This window comes from Gasterosteus aculeatus, chromosome 10 (genome assembly GCF_964276395.1).
Source record: "Gasterosteus aculeatus chromosome 10, fGasAcu3.hap1.1, whole genome shotgun sequence".
In the NCBI taxonomy this organism is placed as follows: Eukaryota; Metazoa; Chordata; class Actinopteri; order Perciformes; family Gasterosteidae; genus Gasterosteus; species Gasterosteus aculeatus.
In genome coordinates, this window is record NC_135697.1 from 713677 (window position 1) to 734819 (window position 21143).

General features: G+C 42.7%; 2 protein-coding genes across 2 annotated transcripts; one reads left to right on the forward strand and one right to left on the reverse strand.

Moving 5' to 3' along the window:
* Positions 1-10825: 10825 nt before the first annotated feature.
* LOC120825941 (sclerostin domain-containing protein 1) lies at positions 10826-12854 on the reverse strand. The gene is made up of 2 exons (XM_040187802.2): positions 11938-12854; positions 10826-11338 (listed from the first exon to the last, which is right to left on the reverse strand). Exons 1-2 carry the CDS (start codon positions 12131-12133, stop codon positions 10911-10913), a joined length of 624 nt encoding a protein of 207 aa, XP_040043736.2. The 5' UTR covers positions 12134-12854; the 3' UTR covers positions 10826-10910.
* On the forward strand, positions 12853-17022 carry ssr2 (signal sequence receptor, beta). The gene is given in 6 exon segments (XM_040189167.2): positions 12853-14336; positions 14689-14849; positions 14976-15074; positions 15667-15775; positions 15868-15945; positions 16637-17022. Coding segments are annotated over 6 exon segments (720 nt in total). The 5' UTR covers positions 12853-14174; the 3' UTR covers positions 16748-17022.
* The last annotated feature ends 4121 nt before the right edge of the window (positions 17023-21143 follow it).

Sequence of the window (21143 nt, forward strand, 5' to 3'; positions counted from 1 at the left end):
ATCAGCACAACCATGTCCTCATTAATCTGAAGAAATGAAGCCTCTAGGGTGTATACTTTGGCTGCAAGGACAGAAGTTCCATATTTTTTTAACCAGATTCCTGCGATGCCCCACACTCTAGCCTGCGAGGTCCCGCCTCTAGCAGACGCAATACACACTCATGTAAAAGTCAGAAACGGAGCGAAGAACTAGTGAAACATAATCCGTCATTATAAAAAAAGTACAATAGATATGAAGAAGCAGTTTTTTTCATAAAATAGTTGAGACTTGTGTGAACATTTGAGAGTTGAAATGGTGTCTGTAGCTGAAAGATTTGCGAAGCTGAAAAATCTGAAAGTTGAAGAAGTTGAAGAGGATTTAAACACGATCTCCATAGGAAAACCATTAGACGAAATATTCATGATTACTGATTTATATAAATTCAAGCTTAAGAGGTAGAAAGCTGAACATACATAGCCCTCAAGCCAGAAATAAGCTGAATATTTTAAAATTTGAACGGTTTAAATAGCTGAAAATGGGAAGCAGTTGAAAGGTGGCACGGAAGAAATAGAATAAGAATAAGTTGAAATAAAGATTAGAAGAACAATACTTGGAATGCTTAAAGCATTCCAACTAATAAGTCGGAAATAAAGATTCGAAGAACAATACTTGGAATGCATCGTTAATGCATTCCAACAATTACTGGTGTACCAGTAATTGATATTGCGATACGACGAGATGAAATGGTCAGGCGTATCTCAAGAAGGTCATAATGAACATACAAGCTCCCAATCTCTCTCATCCTATAACTACTCAACTGAGTAAGCAAGTTAGCTTGCCAAACACTAGCCCAGACAGCATGCTATCGTCATTAGCATATTAGGATCACTGATATGATATTATAACCATCACCACATATATACAGGCTACGTGGCCTAATGGTGCGCCGTTTGTAAAATGTAGCACGCTCTAAAATCCTGCGCAGTTTTGGGACATTTAGCATTATCATATAGAAAAAAAGCACGACAATATTCATATGTCCTTTTTTCAAACATTTAGAGAGAAATTCATGTAAATTCATGGCATAACTTTTCCAAGAATAATGTTTGGTAGTAACACAAAGTTGTTACATAATATAAATGTCTCATCTAAATGTAAATGTTAAATATAAACATAAATGTTAAATATAAACATAAATGTTAAATGTAAATAAAAATGTTAAATGTTATATATACATTTTGAATGTAAATATAAATGTAAATAAAATATTAAATAAAAATGTACATTTTATATATAAATGTTAAATATAAATGTAAATGTTAAATGTTAAATGTAAATGTTAAATGTTCAGTCTACATGTCAGACTTGACGACTGAACATTACAATATTTACGGTAATTCATGCCGCAGCCAGACGAGCTGGCAGGTCCGAATGAATTATCTCGTTATAGAGCAGGGATGTCAAACTCATTTTAGATAGGGGGCCACATACTGTCCACTTTGATGTCAAATATTTACCTTTACAGACAATCTGTTTTTCTAAAGAGTGAACTATTGAGCAGTTTTTTGATTTGTTGGGTAAGTCTGTTGAGTATTTTATATACAAAATTACGTATTAAGTATTTTGTTACAAATTTGCCCCGTAGGGCGTTACTGTCTGTACACATGCAACATCCTTTGACCCGAAACCCTCTGATCGGCACAGGAAAACTCCCCAAATGAAAAAACCTTCATGGGGAAAAAAGGGAAGAAACCTTAGGGAGAAGGTCAGAGGAGGGATCCCACTCCCGGGATGGACAGACTACAATGGATGCCATGTGTACAGGATGAACAATGTGTAATACATGCAATTCCTATGACAGAAATGATTCAAGTAATTGTGAGTAGTAAGCCAGACGCACAGCAGGACCACTGCAGGGGCAACCACCATCAGATAGAACCACCATCACATAGAACCACCATCACATAGAACCACCATCACATAGAACCACCGTCACATAGAACCACCGTCACATAGAACCACCGTCAGATAGAACCACCGTCAGATAGAACCACCATCACATAGAACCACCATCAGATAGAACCACCATCACATAGAACCACCATCAAATAGAACCACCATCACATAGAACCACCATCCACAGAAGCCTGTGGGGAGGGAGAGCACAGAGACTTTAGGAGAGGGTAATGTTGGTTTATGATGACAGTAATAGTAACACGATGAATATTTAAAATAATAATAATAATGATGATGAGTTGCAGCAGCAGGTGTCAGGTGCAAGAACAGAGTCCAGATAGAACCATGATTCATGGAAACTTGTGTGGCGAGAAAGCACAAATACTCCGTGGAAGAAACAAAGTTAGTGATGCACATTAATGTTTAAAGCAATAGAAATTGGAATATATTGGCGTTAGAAGCGGTAGGTGTCCACGGGCCAGGCAGGAGTCAGGACCAGGGTCATGACGGAACCACGATCTACGGAGACCTGCTAGGCGTGTTAAAAATACACAACCGACATAAGTAATGTGTGTTTTGGTCAGATGATGAAAGTCCGTCTGTGGGCGGAGGAGCAAGTGGCTGCTGCCCTGCAGAGCTCCAGGCTCCAGGCCTGTTCCTCCACCTCTACTGAGGGACGTCGCTGCAGCCAAGACTGAGGTGGGACAACCAGCCCGTGGTCCTGAATGAGAACCAGTCATGTCTTTTTGTGAATTTTCACAGACGTTTGACATGGAGACGTGAGGCTAAAAATGAACAATGTCAGCAGGGTACATCCAGTATTTATATATTTCACAACAAGCTGTGAGGTTACAAATATTGAGCCTCAAAAAAGCTGTTCAAGAAAGCTTTACACACTGTCAGCTTTAAAATAGTAAAGGTATTAAATATAATCGTAGAAGACCAGCAAACACCCTGATTAGTCTGATTAGTGAACGGGAGAAGCATACATTGAAGTCTGCACTTTAGGATTATTCTAAACCAACTAACAAAAAGATCTACAATATGTCATCGCAAAATGGAGGCTTTATTGTGTACGCTTGTGATATCAGGTTCCTTTAAATGATATAGAATGATTAATAGAATTTGTAAAAAGGTTGGTCAGATGACAAAAACAGACGACAGAATTTTGTTGTGTTTTTCAAATGTTCACTTCTGTTTACCTCAAATTTGATGTAGTTTTGGTTAGGGATCAATTTTAGTTACTGAAAACAAGCCAAGCCAAGTGCAGTCAGGTGGGACAGCTGCCATTAAAGGCCATGGTGTTTTAATGTTCCCAGTCTGCAGGTGGCTCTATACCTCCAAAGGGACGCATCCTACTCACATGCCTGCAGAAATGTCAATTTTAAAGCTATGTTGACATACAGGTATCTAAATCACAAACCTTATTTATACTCTTTGTATACACGTATATCCTAGACGTGACACTTTGACACGAACACCAACATACATTATATGCCACATCTTCAATTTCCTAACATCCCACAGTGACCACACTAGATGGTAGTGTGTTCCCTCTCTAATGAGGAAATTTAGTTGGGGCTTTTCTGTGCTTTACTGTCATTGTTAACCGTCATGCTAATTGGTAATAAAGCTTTGACCAAAGCTTTACTACCACATTTTCAATTTAGTTATTGATTTGATTTTTTTCATACTGATAGTTGGCAGAGGTCATGGCTCCTGATTAGTTTTAAAATATTAATTCAAGAAAGTTTCACTCGACCTTTGCTAGTTTAACTTGACTAAAGTTAAACTAAACCTGCTATCGTATATTAATTGACTGTATGCCAGTTTGACGAAAGATCTTTAACGTTACGCAAAAGGATTTCCCGGATGAAAAGAGACTTCTTGGCCCTTTAATTCTCACACATGAACCTCCTTTGGCGATGCATTCAATTTCTATAGAGATCAGTCTTCCTGAGTGCATTGTTCCCTATTTGCTCCCACGGGAGCACGCTGACCCTTGTCACTATGTTGGGAGCCACAAGCAGCAAGCATGGCTACTATCACACTGATTATCAGACTGCAACCGAGCATAAAGGCTCGATCTCAGATTTCTGTTTTCTGTAATGTAAAAAATGAGCAAATGCTTTGTCAGATCAAATGGCCCCTTTAAAGCCCTGCAGGTTCTTTTTCCTCAGCTGCTCGTCATCCATACCACAGCCTCGGTGATGGGATGTGACAGGCTTTTTGGGGTAATTGGAGATCATTTTGGGAGCAAAAGGACAAGAAATACTCCCTTCCTCTATGCAACAATAATGACATGAGCAAGACACTTGAGGTGTGGATTTATTTTCTGTATCAACAAAGACGAGACACGGAGAGTCGGACCAAGAGCCCTGGGAAAGGCTTGTAAGAGGACACCTTGGGTCTTAAGGGCAAGATGAAGGTGAAGAGGAGGCTTGTCTGGCTGATGGGGAACTCTAGATGAGGCCCAGTGAAGAACTTTAAGACAAACTATGATATCTGTGTTTAATGCATAATACACACAGTTGCAACGCATATAATTTGCTTATCACACAGGGTGATTATGTTGAAGAACTTTATAACACAAAACATTTCTTATTAGAAAACATTTTATGGTGGCTCAATTTAAATATGCTAATATCTGCTGGTCACCTGGTGACATTATTATGCCATTGTTCTGATAACATATTAGGTGACTTTTAAATGTTATTTGTACTGCCCAAATCACAAATCACAAATCTGGACTTATGTTTCGATAAATTACAGCTCAGTCGCGCCCCCTTATGATCATATAGGAACATTGAAGGCCCCCCTCCCTAAATGGTTTGTACCTTCTTTGTTTTCAATTAGGTGCATTATAATAAATTGACTCTATAAATATTAGTTTTTCTTTATAAAATAAGTACATATATACCTTTTTAGTGAAACTAAACTAGCTTTGTGCTGTTTCTGTCGTGTTCACGTTGCCTGTTGAGCTGGAACAGACTTCAAAACCCACCTCTTCAAACGCAAACCCCTACATGACTCATTCTCCTGTTTTCTCTAGTTCAATTTTACATTTATATTTGAGTGTTTTCCTTCCTTTACATTTACAGTGTAAAGTGTGTGTGTACCAAGAAAACTAAAGTATTATTATCATTATTATTAATTTACACTTTACTTTTTTTGGACTAAGCTTTTAATGGACTAATATCATGCTTTTCTACTCTACATGTTATCATTACACACTGTTGAGAGGAGCTACCATGCACCCAAATCATCATCATTAACTACCATTCACACACCGGGGTCACAGCTACGGGAGCAATGTTGCCGTTAAGTATCTGGTTCGTGGACTCTAAGTCGTGCAAGAGGTTTCTGAGCTCCTTCCCTGTGGCAGGAAGCTGCAGTCCACCAGGACCAGGACCTTCTTCCATCTTCCCCTCATTACATGGTCTCATAAACCAAGTCGGACTCCCCCACTGACCCAGACAGTAGTTTCTCACCTATGGAAATATATGTATATACTTCATCTCACATCATACATATGTTTTTGAACGTACTTATCTTGTTTTTCCTATTTCATTTCTGTCTTTTCTATCTTATTTTATTAATATGTCATGTCGTAACATGTCTGTGTGGGTTCTCTCCGGGTACTCCGGCTTCCTCCCACAGTCCAGGATCAGGTTGATTGGTAACTCTAAATTGCCCGTAGGTGTGTGCGGATGAGTGTTAGCCCTGTGATTGGCTGGCGACCAGTCCAGGGTGGACCCTGCGGCCCCTCTGTGACCCTGTGTGCACGATAAGTGGTTTGAGGATGGATGGATCCAGTTCTACTGCTGCAAATGTGTAAAAACACTTTTTAATATTTTTAATATCATTCCCTAGCGAGAATTTCAACTTATTCCAAATCAAAGAAAGAATATAACTTGTATGAAATTTCTTCTGCTTTTCTTCTCCTTTGTTAATCCGTTTCTTAAAAGCATAAGAATTGGATGTATTAGTGAGGGAAGCCGTGTGATCCCTGCATGGCTGTGAACCGTTCTCTCTTTGTCTGCCAAAGGTTTCCTGAGAGTTGTGTCCTGCCTGAAGGACATGGAAGGACAAACAGGTGTGTCTAGAGCAGAGAGATTAAACTCTCTTTGATTGTGTGAGTCTATTGAATGAAGAACACACATTCCGAGAGAGATTCAGCATTTAAGCACCTTTCACAGCTTCAGGCCCAAGGACATAAAACAAAATGGACTATTGTTTGACTCTATTTTGGTCTCTTTACTTAGTATGTCTGTAGAGGATACAGTTCTGCTGCTTTTGATGTTGCTCCCACCGTCGCTTTGATTAATACAATACCCTAAATGTATTACTGTTAAATAATTAAATACTATAATACTATCTCCACAAATAAAAAAAACAGTTCAACTTCAGTCTTCTTTAAATCTTCAAGTTTAAGGGATTGTCTCTAAAGGTTAAATAGTGAGACAGATGTCAATTAGCTTGTATATTTTATGTCTGGGTCTGGCTACATAGGCTATTGTATATACATGGTGATGGTTATACTATTAAGCTAGTGGTCGATGCTAACATGCTAATGACGCTAGGATGTGGCTAATGTGGTAAAGCGGTGATGGTTGACGTGGTAACATGTGGTTGATGTAGTAAAGCGGTGATGGTGGACGTGGTAACATGTGGTTAATGTAGTAAAGCGGTGATGGTTGACGCGGTAACATGTGGTTGATGTAGTAAAGCGGTGATGGTTGACGTGGTAACATGTGGTTAATGTAGTAAAGTGTTGATGGTTGACGTGGTAACATGTGGTTAATGTAGTAAAGCGGTGATGGTTGATGTGGTAACATGTGGTTAATGTAGTAAAGCGGTGATGGTTGACGTGGTAACATGTGGTTAATGTAGTAAAGCGGTGATGGTTGACGCGGTAACATGTGGTTACATTACATGTCATTTAGCGGACGCTTTTATCCAAAGCGACGTACAGTAAGTGCATTCAACCATAGGGTACAAACTCAGGAGAACAAGAAACAAGAAAGTGCAATTTCCTCAAATAAGCCAATTTACAATTTGCTATAAATGAGTGACGTTACAAGTACAATTTAAGTGCTACAATTTGTTAGTCTTTTAGTCGAGGTAGAGTCTGAAGAGGTGTGTCTTTAGTTTGCGGCGGAAGATGTGAAGGCTCTCTGCGGTCCTGATGTCTTCAGAGAGCTCGTTCCACCATTTCGGCGCAAGGACAGCAAAGAGTCGAGACCTAGTCGAGTGTTTTGCTCTCAGTGAGGGAGGGACGAGTAGTTTTGCAGATGCAGAGCGGAGAGTGCGGGTTGGGATGTAGGGTTTGACCATGTCCTGGATGTAAGCTGGACCCGATCCATTCACAGCATGGTACGTGAGCACCAGTGTTTAGAACTGGATGAGCCACCGGTACCAGTGAAGAGAGCGGAGGAGTGGAGGAGTGTGGGAGAATTTCGGAAGGTTGAAGACCAGTGGAGCTGCTGCATTCTGAATGAGCTGCAGAGGTGGAATGGCGGTAGCGGGGAGACCTGCCAGGGGATAGTTGCAGTAGTCCAGGCGTGAGATGACAAGAGCCTGAATCAGTACCTGGGCAGCCTTCTGAGTGAGAAGGGGACGTGTTCTCCTGATGTTGTAGAGCGAGTATCTACAGGATCGTGTTGTCGCGGTGATGTTGGCAGTCAGGGAGAGTTGGCTGTCGAGTGTCACGCCGAAGTTCTTAGCGGTCAAAGTGGGCGTTACGGAGTACGGAGTTCCCAAAGTTGACTGTCAAGTCATGGGTAAGCGAATCTTTTCCGGGAAAGAGAAGTAGTGCAGTCTTGTTGGGGTTGATGTAGTAACGCGGTGATGGTTGACGTGGTAACATGTGGTTGATTTAGTAAAGCGGTGATGGTTGACGTGGTAACATGTGGTTGATTTAGTAAAGCGGTGATGGTTGACGTGGTAACATGTGGTTGATTTAGTAAAGCGGTGATGGTTGACGTGGTAACATGTGGTTGATTTAGTAAAGCGGTGATGGTTGACGTGGTAACATGTGGTTGATTTAGTAAAGCGGTGATGGTTGACGTGGTAACATGTGGTTGATGTAGTAAACGGTCATGGTTAATGTTGTAATGTGTGTAACCGGCAGTGAAATGTTCCTCCTGACCTACCGTAGAGCTGGTTAGACCCAACCCCCTTCTTGCTTCCTGGTAACCAATTAGTGTCCTCCAACATGCAAGCCTCACATAAATTGTATTAGTTTTCCCCTCCTCTTCCCATGTGGTGAGTCTGAATCATAGCTTGCAGGTAGGTCATCTTTGCTGTGGGTAGATCTGTGTCTTTATTATGCAAACAAAAAAACTGTTTTGAGAGTAAATGTATGGATCGACTAGGCGCTCGGCGTGTGCTTCCACAATTAAACACTGACGGGAAGTTTCATCATCCCCTCCTGCTAAGCAGCCATCATGTTCAACAGCACTCCCAGGCCCGGCTAACCAGCATGTCGTTGTGTCCTTGGGCAAGACACTTGACCCAACATGGCTCCTGTAGCTGCGACTACAGTGTGTGAATGTTAGTTACTGATGGCAGGTGTCACTGTGTGTGGTTCTCCTGTCATCAGTGTGTGAATGGGTGAATGATGTCATGTAGTGTTAAAGCGCTTTGAGTGGTCAGAAGACTAGAAAAGCGCTATACAAGTACAGTCCATTTAGCATTTACCATTCACTCACGTTGTGGTCTTACACGGGTATAAAAGATTTCTTTACCAAGACGAAGATGAGAGAAGGTTATCAAATTCTAGCCGGACACTTTACAGATATATGTAAGTACAGATATATAGATATATTTAAAGATAAGACATTTCACAGTTCATGCAGGGAGGTTTCCTGGAGCGATCTCTTCATTGGAGTCTTTACAATCTGAACGAACACGTCACAGATGTATAAATAATGATTGGTTTCTTTGTCATATGCAAAATGTTGGAGGACCTGTATGTATGAATTAGAGAACAGTGTGGATCCGTGTGTGAAACACAGATTACTTTATCTTTGGCTCTGTTTTACTGTGATGACATGTATGTTATCCTGCAGTGAATGTAGAGTGTCACGGCACCTGCTTATTAACACAACATTACTTTATTCCCTCCTACAGAAGGTATCTGTACATTTTCCTTGGCTGGTAAGACAGGTTTAACATCCTGTTGTCATGGGATGAAGATAATAGTCACAGCCTGTAGGCTTACAATAATGAACAGATACATGACACAATAAATCATCTTAACATGTTGCAGCAGCTGGAAGTAGCCCCAATAGCCTGGAGGGGAAGGTATCCCCTTCACAATAAAAATGGTGTCTGTTGAAAGGGAGCCTTGTCACTGACTAATGCCTCTGTTGTTATGGAGTTCCTGTTTGCTGTAAGGCACGCCTGCAGCAGTATGTCACAAACACAACCATGTTAACAATGTTCATTCATTATTATTGATTATGTCAGATAATTACTTAAAACACAAAAGGACAACTTTGACTGTTTTGTGCAAAGAAATGACATACTATCAACCCATAAAACGTAACCCACACATTATACCATCTAAGCATCATTCTATTCTACATGGAAATATGAAATATCTTATATTTGATATATTATGCTGACATATTTCACAGGTCTTATATCCAACATCTGTTCAGCCTTTGATTACTAATCAGGTTTCTTTTATAAAAGCTATCTGCCACATGTGTTACAATAAACCTGAACACAAACTGTTGCCTAATACTAAATTATTACCTTCATTGCCACCAGAAGTTAGTGTTAGTGGCTTTGGGTGATACTTTGTGGGGGTGGCCATGTTTGTGCCCTACAAGTGTCTCTGATTGATTTTCAATCGATTGATTGCATGTTCTCCCCGTGTCTGCATGGGTTCTCTCCGGGTTCTCTGGCTTCCTCCCACAATCCAGAAACATGCTCTGGGGATCAGGTTAATGGGTGACTCTAAATTGCCAGTAGGTGTGTGTGTGTGTGTGTGTGTGTGTGTGTGTGTGTGTGTGTGTGTGTGTGTGTGTGTGTGTGTGTGTGTGTGTGTCTCTGTGTAGCCCTGCGATTGGCTGGCGACCAGTCCAGGATGTACTACTTCTCTCGCCCAAAACCCGCCGAGCCTGCGACCCTGTGTGCAGGATAAGCGGTTTGATGATGCATGGATGGACTTTCAGACCAAATGTGCAAGAGGAGCATGAGCAGAGCTGCGTGGAACGTCTGCAGTTGGGATTTTATACAACTAATTCTCACGTGTCCAAGAAAATGTAATGCCTGCCAGCTGGATTACTTTTTCCAGAAATATAGCATACTTTTCATAATATGTTTGCTACCAGAGTCAGTTGGAAAACTATTTTGTAACATAAATGTAACTCCAAAGGTTGGATCATGGAATACATTAGGGTGTAGTTAACCTACACCCAGCGTGGCTCTTTTCAAAGTGGGGTGGAAAAGTGATGGAAATCACTAATGAAAACATTTTGTCTAAGTGTGTCCGTTATCCTGCACTAGTGGGTGATGTGGGAGGTTAATGAGCTACTCATCAAGAAATAGTTCCATAAAAAAACTTTAAAACGCATTTGGACTTCTGTCTGAAGATTGATACACTGTAGAGTTGTTACAGTGTATTTGATGATCTTTGCACAGCCAGTCAGCTGTTTCCCCTGCTTCCTGTCTTTCTGCTAAGCTAGGCTAACAAGAATCCAACCAAAAATAGACTGAGACCATCTGAACATCTCATTTTTAAATGCGGGACTATTCCTCCCGTGAAATATTGTTTAAGCACATTTCTCTAGGTGACAGTATTTCATTTTTGGAGACAAATCTACATTGTTGACTTAGGGTTAGGGTTAATCATTTGGTTACAATGTACACGCTTCGATTTCAGGAATCAGGAACATTTATTGTTAGACATACGAGGAACTTGACATGACGGTAGGCGCATCGTCTACAGACTTGACATGATATTAATTGTCAGACTGTATCTCGGCTCTCTCCTCAGGCAGTCCTGCCTTCTTCTGAGTTTTTTTCTGTTTCTCGCTGAGGACAGGTGTGTCCTTGTGTCCCGAGTCATTCTGTTGCCTGGAGTAGCGCTTGCACCTGCAAGAAGTCACCACAGTTATCTTGTAGGTCCTGGCGCTGCCATCCTGGCACTGGAGTCGGATCCGCTGTGTCCGGGTCCGGTCAATGACGCAACGCCACTCCTGAGCGTCCCGCCGGCTCCAGTAGCTCCCTGTGTGACCCCCAGCGCCAATCCAGTTGGGCAGCAGTTGAGCCGGCAGACACTCCCCAGCACATACAAGCTCCTTGATGGGGTTGACGCTGGTGCACTGGCCATCGGATATGTACTTGGTGGACCTCAGCTCCCTGCAGCCCACCTGGCTCTGGTCTGGGCCTGGAACATGAGATCTGGTTAGAGATACGCTCTGTTGACGTCTTGTCAACAGTGGTGGCTACTCTAAAAAGTGTCTACATGTAAATATAAAACATGGGGACTCAAAGTCGGGATACCTCAGACTCTGCTTTTTCTTTAGTGATATGTTGTGTTAAATATTAAAGACAAACGAAACAGGCATTACTATGTGAAGGGCTTAGAGTTTTATTTTGTATTAATTGTATTAAATGACTATTCAAATTGTGATTTTGATTTGGAATTAGCTCATTATCCATTTATTTTTGTCATGCAAGAATTTGTGTATGAAGTATTAAATATATCTGTGTGGGCAAGCAGTCAGCAGCAGCACGCACCTTTGCATAAACTACAAATAAACACAGAAATATCTGTATGGATAACTGAGTTGTTTATCAGAAATACATACTGTTCAACATTAAACTATAGTTCTAAAAACAAGGAGATAAAATGTTCTTTTATGCGTTAACTCACATCAGCACGAGCGAATATCTTTGAAACACGTGACAACCTCTGACAACAAAAGCAATCGAATGTAAAAAGCATGTAAATATATCGCGCCGCGCGTAACCACTTGGCCTCACCATTACGCACAGGGTCAGCCGGCCGTCTCCCGCTGTTCCTCGCGTGGTTCGTGTCTCCATCGCCCGGCTCGTCCTGAGCCCCGTGGGGCAGCTGAGTGCTGTCGGACTCGGAGGCGTCGTTGTGAACAGCGGAGCTGCTCCGGCTCAGTAGCATCAGAAGCGCAAAGAGCTGGAGTCCGCAGGAAGGACGCGACATGACTGCGCCTGAATGTACTGAGAAGACAGGACCTGCTGCTGGGCTTTAAATACCCTCTGCTGTGTTACCAAGGCGCCCCCTATCGACAAGCAGCCTGCACCAGCATCAGTGACAAATGCTCTGGGTTCAAATGTTAGCACTTCTAATAATCGTTTGAATAAAACAACACACATACTGTTACAGTATCTCGTTGGTTTTCAAAATGATGATGATACTTTCTCAGAAAAGAGAAGAAACGTAAGTGATAACTATAATATATAAGTAATTATTATGACATCATTTTCACTTTGACGTTCTGTCCCTTCAAATCTTTTGTTTTAGTGGCGGAAATGTGCTTCCATACTAAGTAGTTAGTAGCTGGTACATTTGCTTTTCAAAAGGATACATGGGAAACTACTTCATCGATTGGCTAAATATTGCTGTGTTGAAAACTTGGCCACACTGTAATAAATTCTGTAGGATATTAGAAACAAATATACAACCCGGTTCATAAAATTAATAAAAATGCATATAGTGTACACCAGAATACAGCCATGATTCTGGAACCGTGTAATCAATAAAGTAATGACAATATTGTGAAACCACTGTAATTCTGCAACTGTAATAGAATAATACCAATGCAGTTATGATTGTATTTAATGTAATGTAATCAACTGGAATGCTTGCATGTAATACTTGAACAACAACTGATATTGACTAAGGGTCATTCGGGGTCATTCTCAGCTGAGATGTTCTTTTTTCCACAACACCTTTTATTAAATACATTTGATTTTACCTTTTGATCTGCGATGACCTCTGTCCGTCCGGCGTTTCTTCATTTTTGAATACAACAATTCCTGTAAATTTACAGTGGAATAACTGTAGCTTACAGTTAAATCCTGAGCACATTTCATGTGGAGTTCAACGGAGGAGTTAACTTGACTCATTGCTAGCTCAGTGACATTAGCTAAGGTCAGCTAGCTAACAGCAGCTATGGTAACGCTATTATTGAAACAAGCAGTAAAAGCCTCTTTGTTACAGAGTTGTGTGCAGCTATGCTCTGAAATCTGAATTCTCTTAAGAGAACTTTTTAATTTCAGAGCAACAATCTACTGATTTAGCTAACTTGTGCGGATTAATTAGAGAGACTAGCCTGCCTCCCATTTTTGTTTTGACGTTTTTGACATTAGTTGCTGGAAATGATTTCATACAACGTCTGCAGCTTTGGCATTTGTGCAGCATCATGGTTCCAACAAAGGGTTTACAGCCGCTGTCAAGAGTGAGGATTTTGCAAAACATCCCTCGCTACATCCAGAGAAGTTGGTGTAGCGTTTTCCACGTGGAATCAGAGAGCAAAGAAAATCGAGGTGTGGACTAACCACCGTGCTCCGAGCTGAACTAAAACCTCTCTACCAATGATCTTTCCTCTGTGGACTGTCCGGCCTTCACATGCTCCATGACAGTGTTTCTCATACACCATCCTCCAAAACCAAACCCATCCTTTCTAGCTGAAACAAATAATCTCCTTACTTCACTCAGCATTTAGCAATTTGTCACTAATATTGTCATTGTTGGTGATTTAAATATCCATGTCCCCTCCTGACAATTTGCAGCAGATATGTGCTTAAGTGTTCTGGCCTGCAGCAGCACGTTGAGGTGCCTGCTCACACCAAGGAGCACAGTCTGGATGTGGTTATCACTGACTTTGCCCCTGTCAGTAACAGGTTAACTACCTCTGTGTGTCTGACCAAAAGGTGGTCTCAATGGCCTTGACGTTCATGCTGCCTACTTAGCCTTTTGAGCTATACTAAATCAAATTCTCCCTCTAAAGTCCAGCTCTCCACCTCTGCTTCCCTCCAGTGTTGCCAAGTGGCCTACTTTCCTGTAGTCAAAAGAGGTTTGTGGGTTTTATGTTTGCTTTGAATGGATTATTCAAGGTTCCTTCTTATTTGAATGTTGGACTGGTGCAAACCTACGCATTATTTGCCGAGTTAAAAGTACAATAATGTGACAACCTATCGTACTAGTCCATGTCAGCTGAGTTTACCCCCCGCAGGAAACAATGAGCTCTCCGAGCCAGCGGGGGCGCTGCTCGGCCGCCGCCGCCCTCCTCTTCCTCTCGGGACACGTCATGCCAGCAGCTTCCGGCTAGTGCGCATGCGCGTCCCCGGCTCCTCCTTTAGGACCTGCGCCTCGAAGAAGAGCAACTCACTGGACGGCGAAGGTCTGTTCCGCTTCTTTCTGTTAACTAACCTTTACTAAATAACGTTTTAGAATCAGGTCCATGCTCGTTAGTGGCTGAATGAGTTGTGTGAGGAAAGCGTAGACAAGGCGCGCGGTTGCTAATGCTGGAAGCTAACGTTGACGTCAGGTGAGCCGCTTGTCCACGTAAGCGTCTGGAACACGAACGTAACGTCGTGATTCAGTGGACTTTAACCTCTGTTTCTACTCTAGAAAGGTTCGTCCAACTGAAGGAAAGCCGGCGGTCCGCTTTATTTCAGTTCGGAGCCCAGAGAGCCGCCGCTGTGAAACAATCCGTGCTTGTTTTCCCGACGTGAATGATCTTGTCTCCGCAGATGATGAAGATGCTGCACGTGTTTTTGGGCCTGGCTCTGATGGGCCTGGGTTCCGGAGAAGAGGGGGCCCGTCTGCTGGCCTCCAAGTCCTTGTTGAACCGCTACGCGGTGGAGGGCCGGGACCTCACCCTGCAGTACAACGTCTACAACGTGGGCTCCAGGTGAGACCCCCCACACTGACGTCACCTGCATGTCCGTGGGGGGCAGTGATGTGGACTCTATGATCAGGTTGCTGAGACTCATTTGACTGCTCGTGACTGTCTGTGTCCTCCTGTCTGTGTCCACAGTGCTGCACTGGAGGTGGAGCTGTCGGATGATTCTTTCCCCCCGGAGGACTTTGGAATCGTCTCGGGGATGTTGAACGTGAAATGGGACCGGATCGCTCCGTATCCTTGAGCCCAACGTTCCTGCCATGGTGGTGCTTGATGAAGTTGGTAGTTGAACAAAGAAAGATGAATTCTAATAGAGCATGAGATTTACAGCTGGGCCTTAAATGCATAAAAACCCTGCTTTTTAAATACCAAAATAGCTTTTCACCTAAACCTCTACAATGAGCTCCTGTGGTTAGTAGTGAACACTTGAGCTCTCAAAGGTCGATCGTAGTGAATAAGGATCTAAAGAGGTACTACTAAATGATAAAAAGGCTATAATTCTTGTATGGATACTTTGTTCTGTCCCGTTGTTTGAGGGCTCTCAGACGTTTTCCTCGAGTCAGCATTGGAGACTGACCAGGCCCAAGGGAATTACCCACAAGTCATTGCAATGTGACGTCAAAGAATAGGAAAACCAGTGAAGCGCGGAGACGTGAACGGGACGGCACTTGTGCGTTCAGACCGATAATGAAATGTACACATTTAATAAATCAGCGATCAAAGAACTGATTTGTTTTGTAGCGTCTTAGTGGTTGGGAGACTAGAAGCCCATCAATCATGTTCCAGTGAACCTCCAGCTATGTGACTTAACTGCTGGCCTCTGCAGAGCGAGCAATGTCTCTCACACCGTGGTGCTGCGGCCCCTGAAGGCCGGATACTTTAACTTCACCTCTGCCTCCGTCAGCTACCTCGCCCAGGAGGGGGGGCAAGTCGTGGTAAAAGCACTTGATAATCTCCCCGAATCAAAGCCGCTCGTGCGTGTGTGTGTGTTGTAGTGAAGGAAGCTCCGTGTGCGTCTGTCCTACAGGTGGGCTTCACCAGCGCCCCCGGACAGGGGGGCATCCTGGCTCAGAGGGAGTTTGACCGGCGCTTCTCCCCACACTATGTAAGTCACTGTGTGTGTGTGTGTGTGTGTGTGTGTGTGTGTGTGTGTGTGTGTGTTCCATGGAGTTTGAGTAGACTGGACAATATGGCTCCAACTAACAATTGTTTTCATAATCAACCTTTTATTTCCATTAAGTGACTAATGATTATTTTTCATAGAAAATGAAATGACTGTTGGAACTTGAATTTCAATATTTAACCTATAAATTAAATAGTAATACAAAATTGCAAGTTAAAAGTAAGGCGATTTTGCAAATAAAGCCTTAAAGTAACTGAGAAAGCGTGTTGAGGGTGTGAAATGCCGACGCTGCGTTGTGCCGTTTGGTTTGCTGATGGATACTTTGCTTTTTTCGTCTCAAAGACTTCTTCTTTTCCTTGGTGCATGTAGACATGGAAGCGATACTGCCCCCAGTGCTTCCTGTAGTGCACTGCAATGCCGTATGAAAATCACTGGTAGCGCTGCATCTTTTTAGAATAGAAAATGTGTTGACAATTTTTCCCAATAGATGTCATTGACTTTGTTGACTAATCGTTGCGGCGCTATTGAATATTAAAAACAGTGTGATGTAACATTATGTGACTACTGAACAAACGCCTCTCCAAAATGACGACATGGTTGAATCAACAAAAATACTGCGCTTAGAAGTGTTATTTTGGAATAAAGGATGCGACTCCTCCCCCTCCTCTTGTAGCTGGACTGGGCGGCGTTCGGGGTGATGACTCTGCCCTCCATCGGCATCCCTCTGCTCCTCTGGTACTCCAGCAAGAGGAAGTACGACTCACCGAAGGCCAAGAAGAACTGAGCGGCTGCGTGGGAGGGGAACTCTGAATAGCTTAATGCGCCGTTATCGGAGTTTGAAAGTCAGGACGTGCGGTGACCAAGAACTTTCCATCCAGGAAGAGGACAACAGCCAGAGTGAGGTCAACAACGCTGCTCATTTGGCTTCATGGGACAATTGCATGGCTGTTACTACTGTAACTGAATTGTGTTATTGTGTACATATGGAACTGAATTCACATTGAGTTTCCAGCCAGCTGTTGAATTTGAAGATAAATTAAAGTTGTTTTTTTTTCTACATTTGTGTGTCTGAGGTTCTTCGTTTTTATTCCAAGTTTGATTTAGTTTTTAAAGGTTCTGTGTAAGAAGTTGGTCATTTGGGTTAGTATATAAAATATGCGTGTTGCAAAGCAGTGCACCGCCAGAACACTGTTTGTCGAAGATGACCCAGAGAATGATTGTGTCTTTGTGTGGAAGTCGTTGTTTGTTTATTTACTCGGACGTTTGCAAAGATCTCCCTCCATGAAACCATCCGCCGTCCTCATAGTCCGCCAATGACGGCTTGTACAAGTGCTCATGTTTACACATTTCTTCCCACAAAAGCTCTTCAATCTGATCCGTTCTCTCGTAAACATTCTTCCTTTTAATAACGGCCGTATTGTGCTGTGAAAACGGAGACGTGAGACTCCGTAAAGGACGTAGTCAGCGGACCAATCACAGCCTGGTGCTGCAGGAGGCTGCAAAGCTTTACACGTTAGTCTAGAAATATGGGTCGACGCACACAAGGAGTGAGGACACGCATGACGTCGCCGTATTAAAGTTCACATCGCAGCCCAGCTGCACGCACACAGGACTGCGGTGAGGACACACAACCAGGACGTGGATAAAAACAGGCACTTTTCATCAAATAATTCATTGTGTGAAGTTTTGTGGGGCTTTTGAGTTGGTCTTTCCTCAACTGGGTTTATAGGCGCATCTATACATGTTCTAATATATCTTATATATTTATATTTGTTATCAATAAGGCTGTACTACTCTAGGTTTTTGCTTCCCTCAGCTGACACATCTCGTCCGCTGAGATTAGGGGCGCCGTCCTCTGGAGGGACATTCTGTCCCATCAGGGTAAACAATCAGTCCTGTACGTGCGTAACCATCATGTGTTTTGATGCCATACCTGCAGAATATATTCCTGCTCCAAAGATGAAAACCTTTGAGTCAGCTTGGTGCATGACATGTGTGTCCGTCTGTCTCCTGCTTGCAAACATTAAATCACCTGTTTTGATGATTTTACGCCGGCGTCGAGTGAGGATTTTTCTAACAACATTGTAACGTATTTATCCTGAAAATCCACCAGCCGCCACTGAATATAATATATACTGTCACATCTTTGTTTGTGAAAGTTACGTGACGTTGGTAATTATGTTTTTCATCATGCTCCCCCTCTGCCCTCCTCACCTGAACCGCCCCTGGTCCATGTACTGCTCTTATGAACATCAATGTACCGACACACATGCATAACAAATACACAACGTCTGTAGTTATTAAGGAAAAGTCACACTTTAGTTTAGAGGCATCTTAGAACATCTTATTGATGCTGTGACGGTTTTATATATATAGTTTATACTTCATAGTGTGAAGAGAAATGGATCAAGCTTAGGCAGACAAGTTATGAACCTGAAATATCACTTTCTAAGTCAGTAACGTCACAGAATAAATACACAAAGAAACTGAACTTGCTTTGCTCCTTTCTTTTGTTGTGTGATTATAAACTACCTTTACATTTAGTTTTGTTTTATGGAGCAGGAGGATGTGATTGCTGGTTGTTATTGACAGAATTGATTGACTCCTCTTCCTTAAGATTGCATTATTACTTTTCGCTAAAAGTACATGGCTTAACTGATTTAATTTGAATTTAAATAACCGGAAAAATGTTCTTTTCTCAGCCTGAGATATATCATGCTCTGAAGGGGAATCATATCTTCCTAAATTAAATGAAATAAGATTATCTTCTCTATCTGTACGTTTTTTGGTTTTAAGGCTTTCGCTGTCACGCGCAGCAGGTTGCTAGGCAACGGGAGCCGTGGAGGTAGCTGACGCAAGCAGGAAGTCCCCCGTAGGCCAGACCGTCACGTGTCAGAGACCGCTCGGTTCAGCCTATGTGGTGTTGGAGGACCAGCCCAGGTCTACCGCGCAGGCTGCTGAAGGCTGCAGGCTACAAGGATGCAACCTAGGCGATTGAGACAGATATTCTGCGCTTCATCACGTAGTTGAAATGGGCCCGACGACGGCCATCGTATGCACCGCGTTTTAAAGAAAATGCACCTCTATTCAGGGTGTTACGGTAGAGGGGCGTATACAGCTATAAAGGCACTAGTATCTGTCAACAGTCATTTCCCTAACTTTGAACTGTCTTTAAACCAGATCCAAAACAGGCTACACTCTACCTTCACTTGATTCCTGTTATAGAGGACATCCTCTATGCACATGTAACCTTTCATGATCTATTACTGTACAGTTTTCAAGAGATTTAACGGGAAAGTCATGGAAAATGACATGATTATCGTCAATAATTTTAATCTTTGAATCGCCATTTCACTATCTAATGTACAGTTTTGTAGAGAATTAAAGATAAAGTCAGCTCAGTGGGTCCAAGTCCCCCTTGTCCCCTTAATGTCCGGTGCGATTCGCGATTGGGCGCACTTCTCCCTCACCCATCGGGCCGCCTGTCTAGCCAGCATGTTTGGTCCTCGTACTAACCGTGTTACTAACCACGTTACTAACCATGCTACTAACCGTGCTACTAACCACGTTACTAACCATGCAACTAACCACATTACTAACCACATTACTAACCGTGCTACTAACTGCGCTACTAACCAGGTTACTAACCATGCTACTAACCGTTCTACTAACTGCCCTACTAAACACGTTACTAACCGTGCTACTAACCGTTGGCTGCCTGTCTAGCCAGCATGTTTGGTCCTCGTACTAACCGTGTTACTAACCACGTTACTAACCATGCTACTAACCGTGCTACTAACCACGTTACTAACCATGCAACTAACCACATTACTAACCATGCTACTAACCACATTACTAACCGTGCTACTAACTGCGCTACTAACCAGGTTCATAACCATGCTACTAACCACATTACTAACCGTGCTACTAACCGTTCTACTAACTGCCCTACTAAACACGTTACTAACCATGCTACTAACCACATTACTAACCGTGCTACTAACCGTTCTACTAACTGCGCTACTAACCACATTACTAACCATGCTACTAACCGCACTACTAACCGCACTACTAACCACGTTACTAACCATGCTACTAACCACATTACTAACCGTGCTACTAACCACACTACTAACCATGTTACTAACCACATTACTAACCATGCTACTAACCGCACTACTAACCACGTTACTAACCATGCTACTAACCGCATTACTAACCGTGCTACTAACCATGCTACTAACCATGCTACTAACCACACTACTAACCGCGCTACTAACCGTGCCACTAACTGCGCTACTGACCGTGTTACTGACCGTGTTACTAACCGTGCTACTAACCGCGTTACTAACCATGCTACTAACCACATTACTACCCATGCTACTAACCGTTCTACTAACTGCGCTACTAACCACGTTACTAACCGTGCTACTAACCACATTACTAACCGTGCTACTAACCGTACCACTAACTGCACTACTAACCGTGCTACTAACCGTGCCACTAACTGCACTACTAACCTTGCTACTAACCATGCTACTAACTGCGCAGTTGAACGTGGCTCAGTCGGTCCGAAGAGGTGGTTTATAAGGTGGTGCGATGGCCTACGTCACCCCTGACAGTCCGAAAAGGAGTGAGGTTCAGATCCCCAGATTTATAAACGTTGCGTACGCACAAAAGAAGGCGTACGCCGCTCTCTACGCAAAAATTGGTATTTATAAAAAGCAAACTTGACGGAAAAATGTGCCGTCCTTCACGCAAGCTCGGACCCATGTGTACGCACAAAAACGGGTGAAATGAGAACCGTCGGCAAACGCAAGAAACACTCTTAACGTGTGTAAAACTAGACTGTTGTAAAAGAAATGCCAACACTGCCTCATAAATAACACAAACACCCGATTGATTGATCTGCAGCGTAAAACAAACAGAAATACAAATTAACACATTTTCCAAAAGAAAAGTGAAATATGTTCTGCAATAATATCGGTATGTTATTAAATTCATCCTCCACAGCGGTTGCTTGTCAGATGAAATCAGATGGACGGTAATAAAGTGCCATGTCATCACAATGCATAATGACGCTGATGGCTGATCTTGCGCTCTTAGAAGACGTGGCACATGGAAGGATTGGCGCTGTAGTGCTGCGTAGGACGTGCGTGCGCACGGTTTTATAAGTCTGA

Bases quoted from the DNA above. Each gene is read 5' to 3' on its own strand.
- LOC120825941 (XM_040187802.2), bottom strand. From the start codon at position 12,133: ATGTCGCGTCCTTCCTGCGGACTCCAGCTCTTTGCGCTTCTGATGCTA. The intron at 11,339-11,937 runs GTGAGGCCAAGT...CTCATGTTCCAG, and splicing joins GGCTGACCCTGTGCGTAATG to GCCCAGACCAGAGCCAGGTG.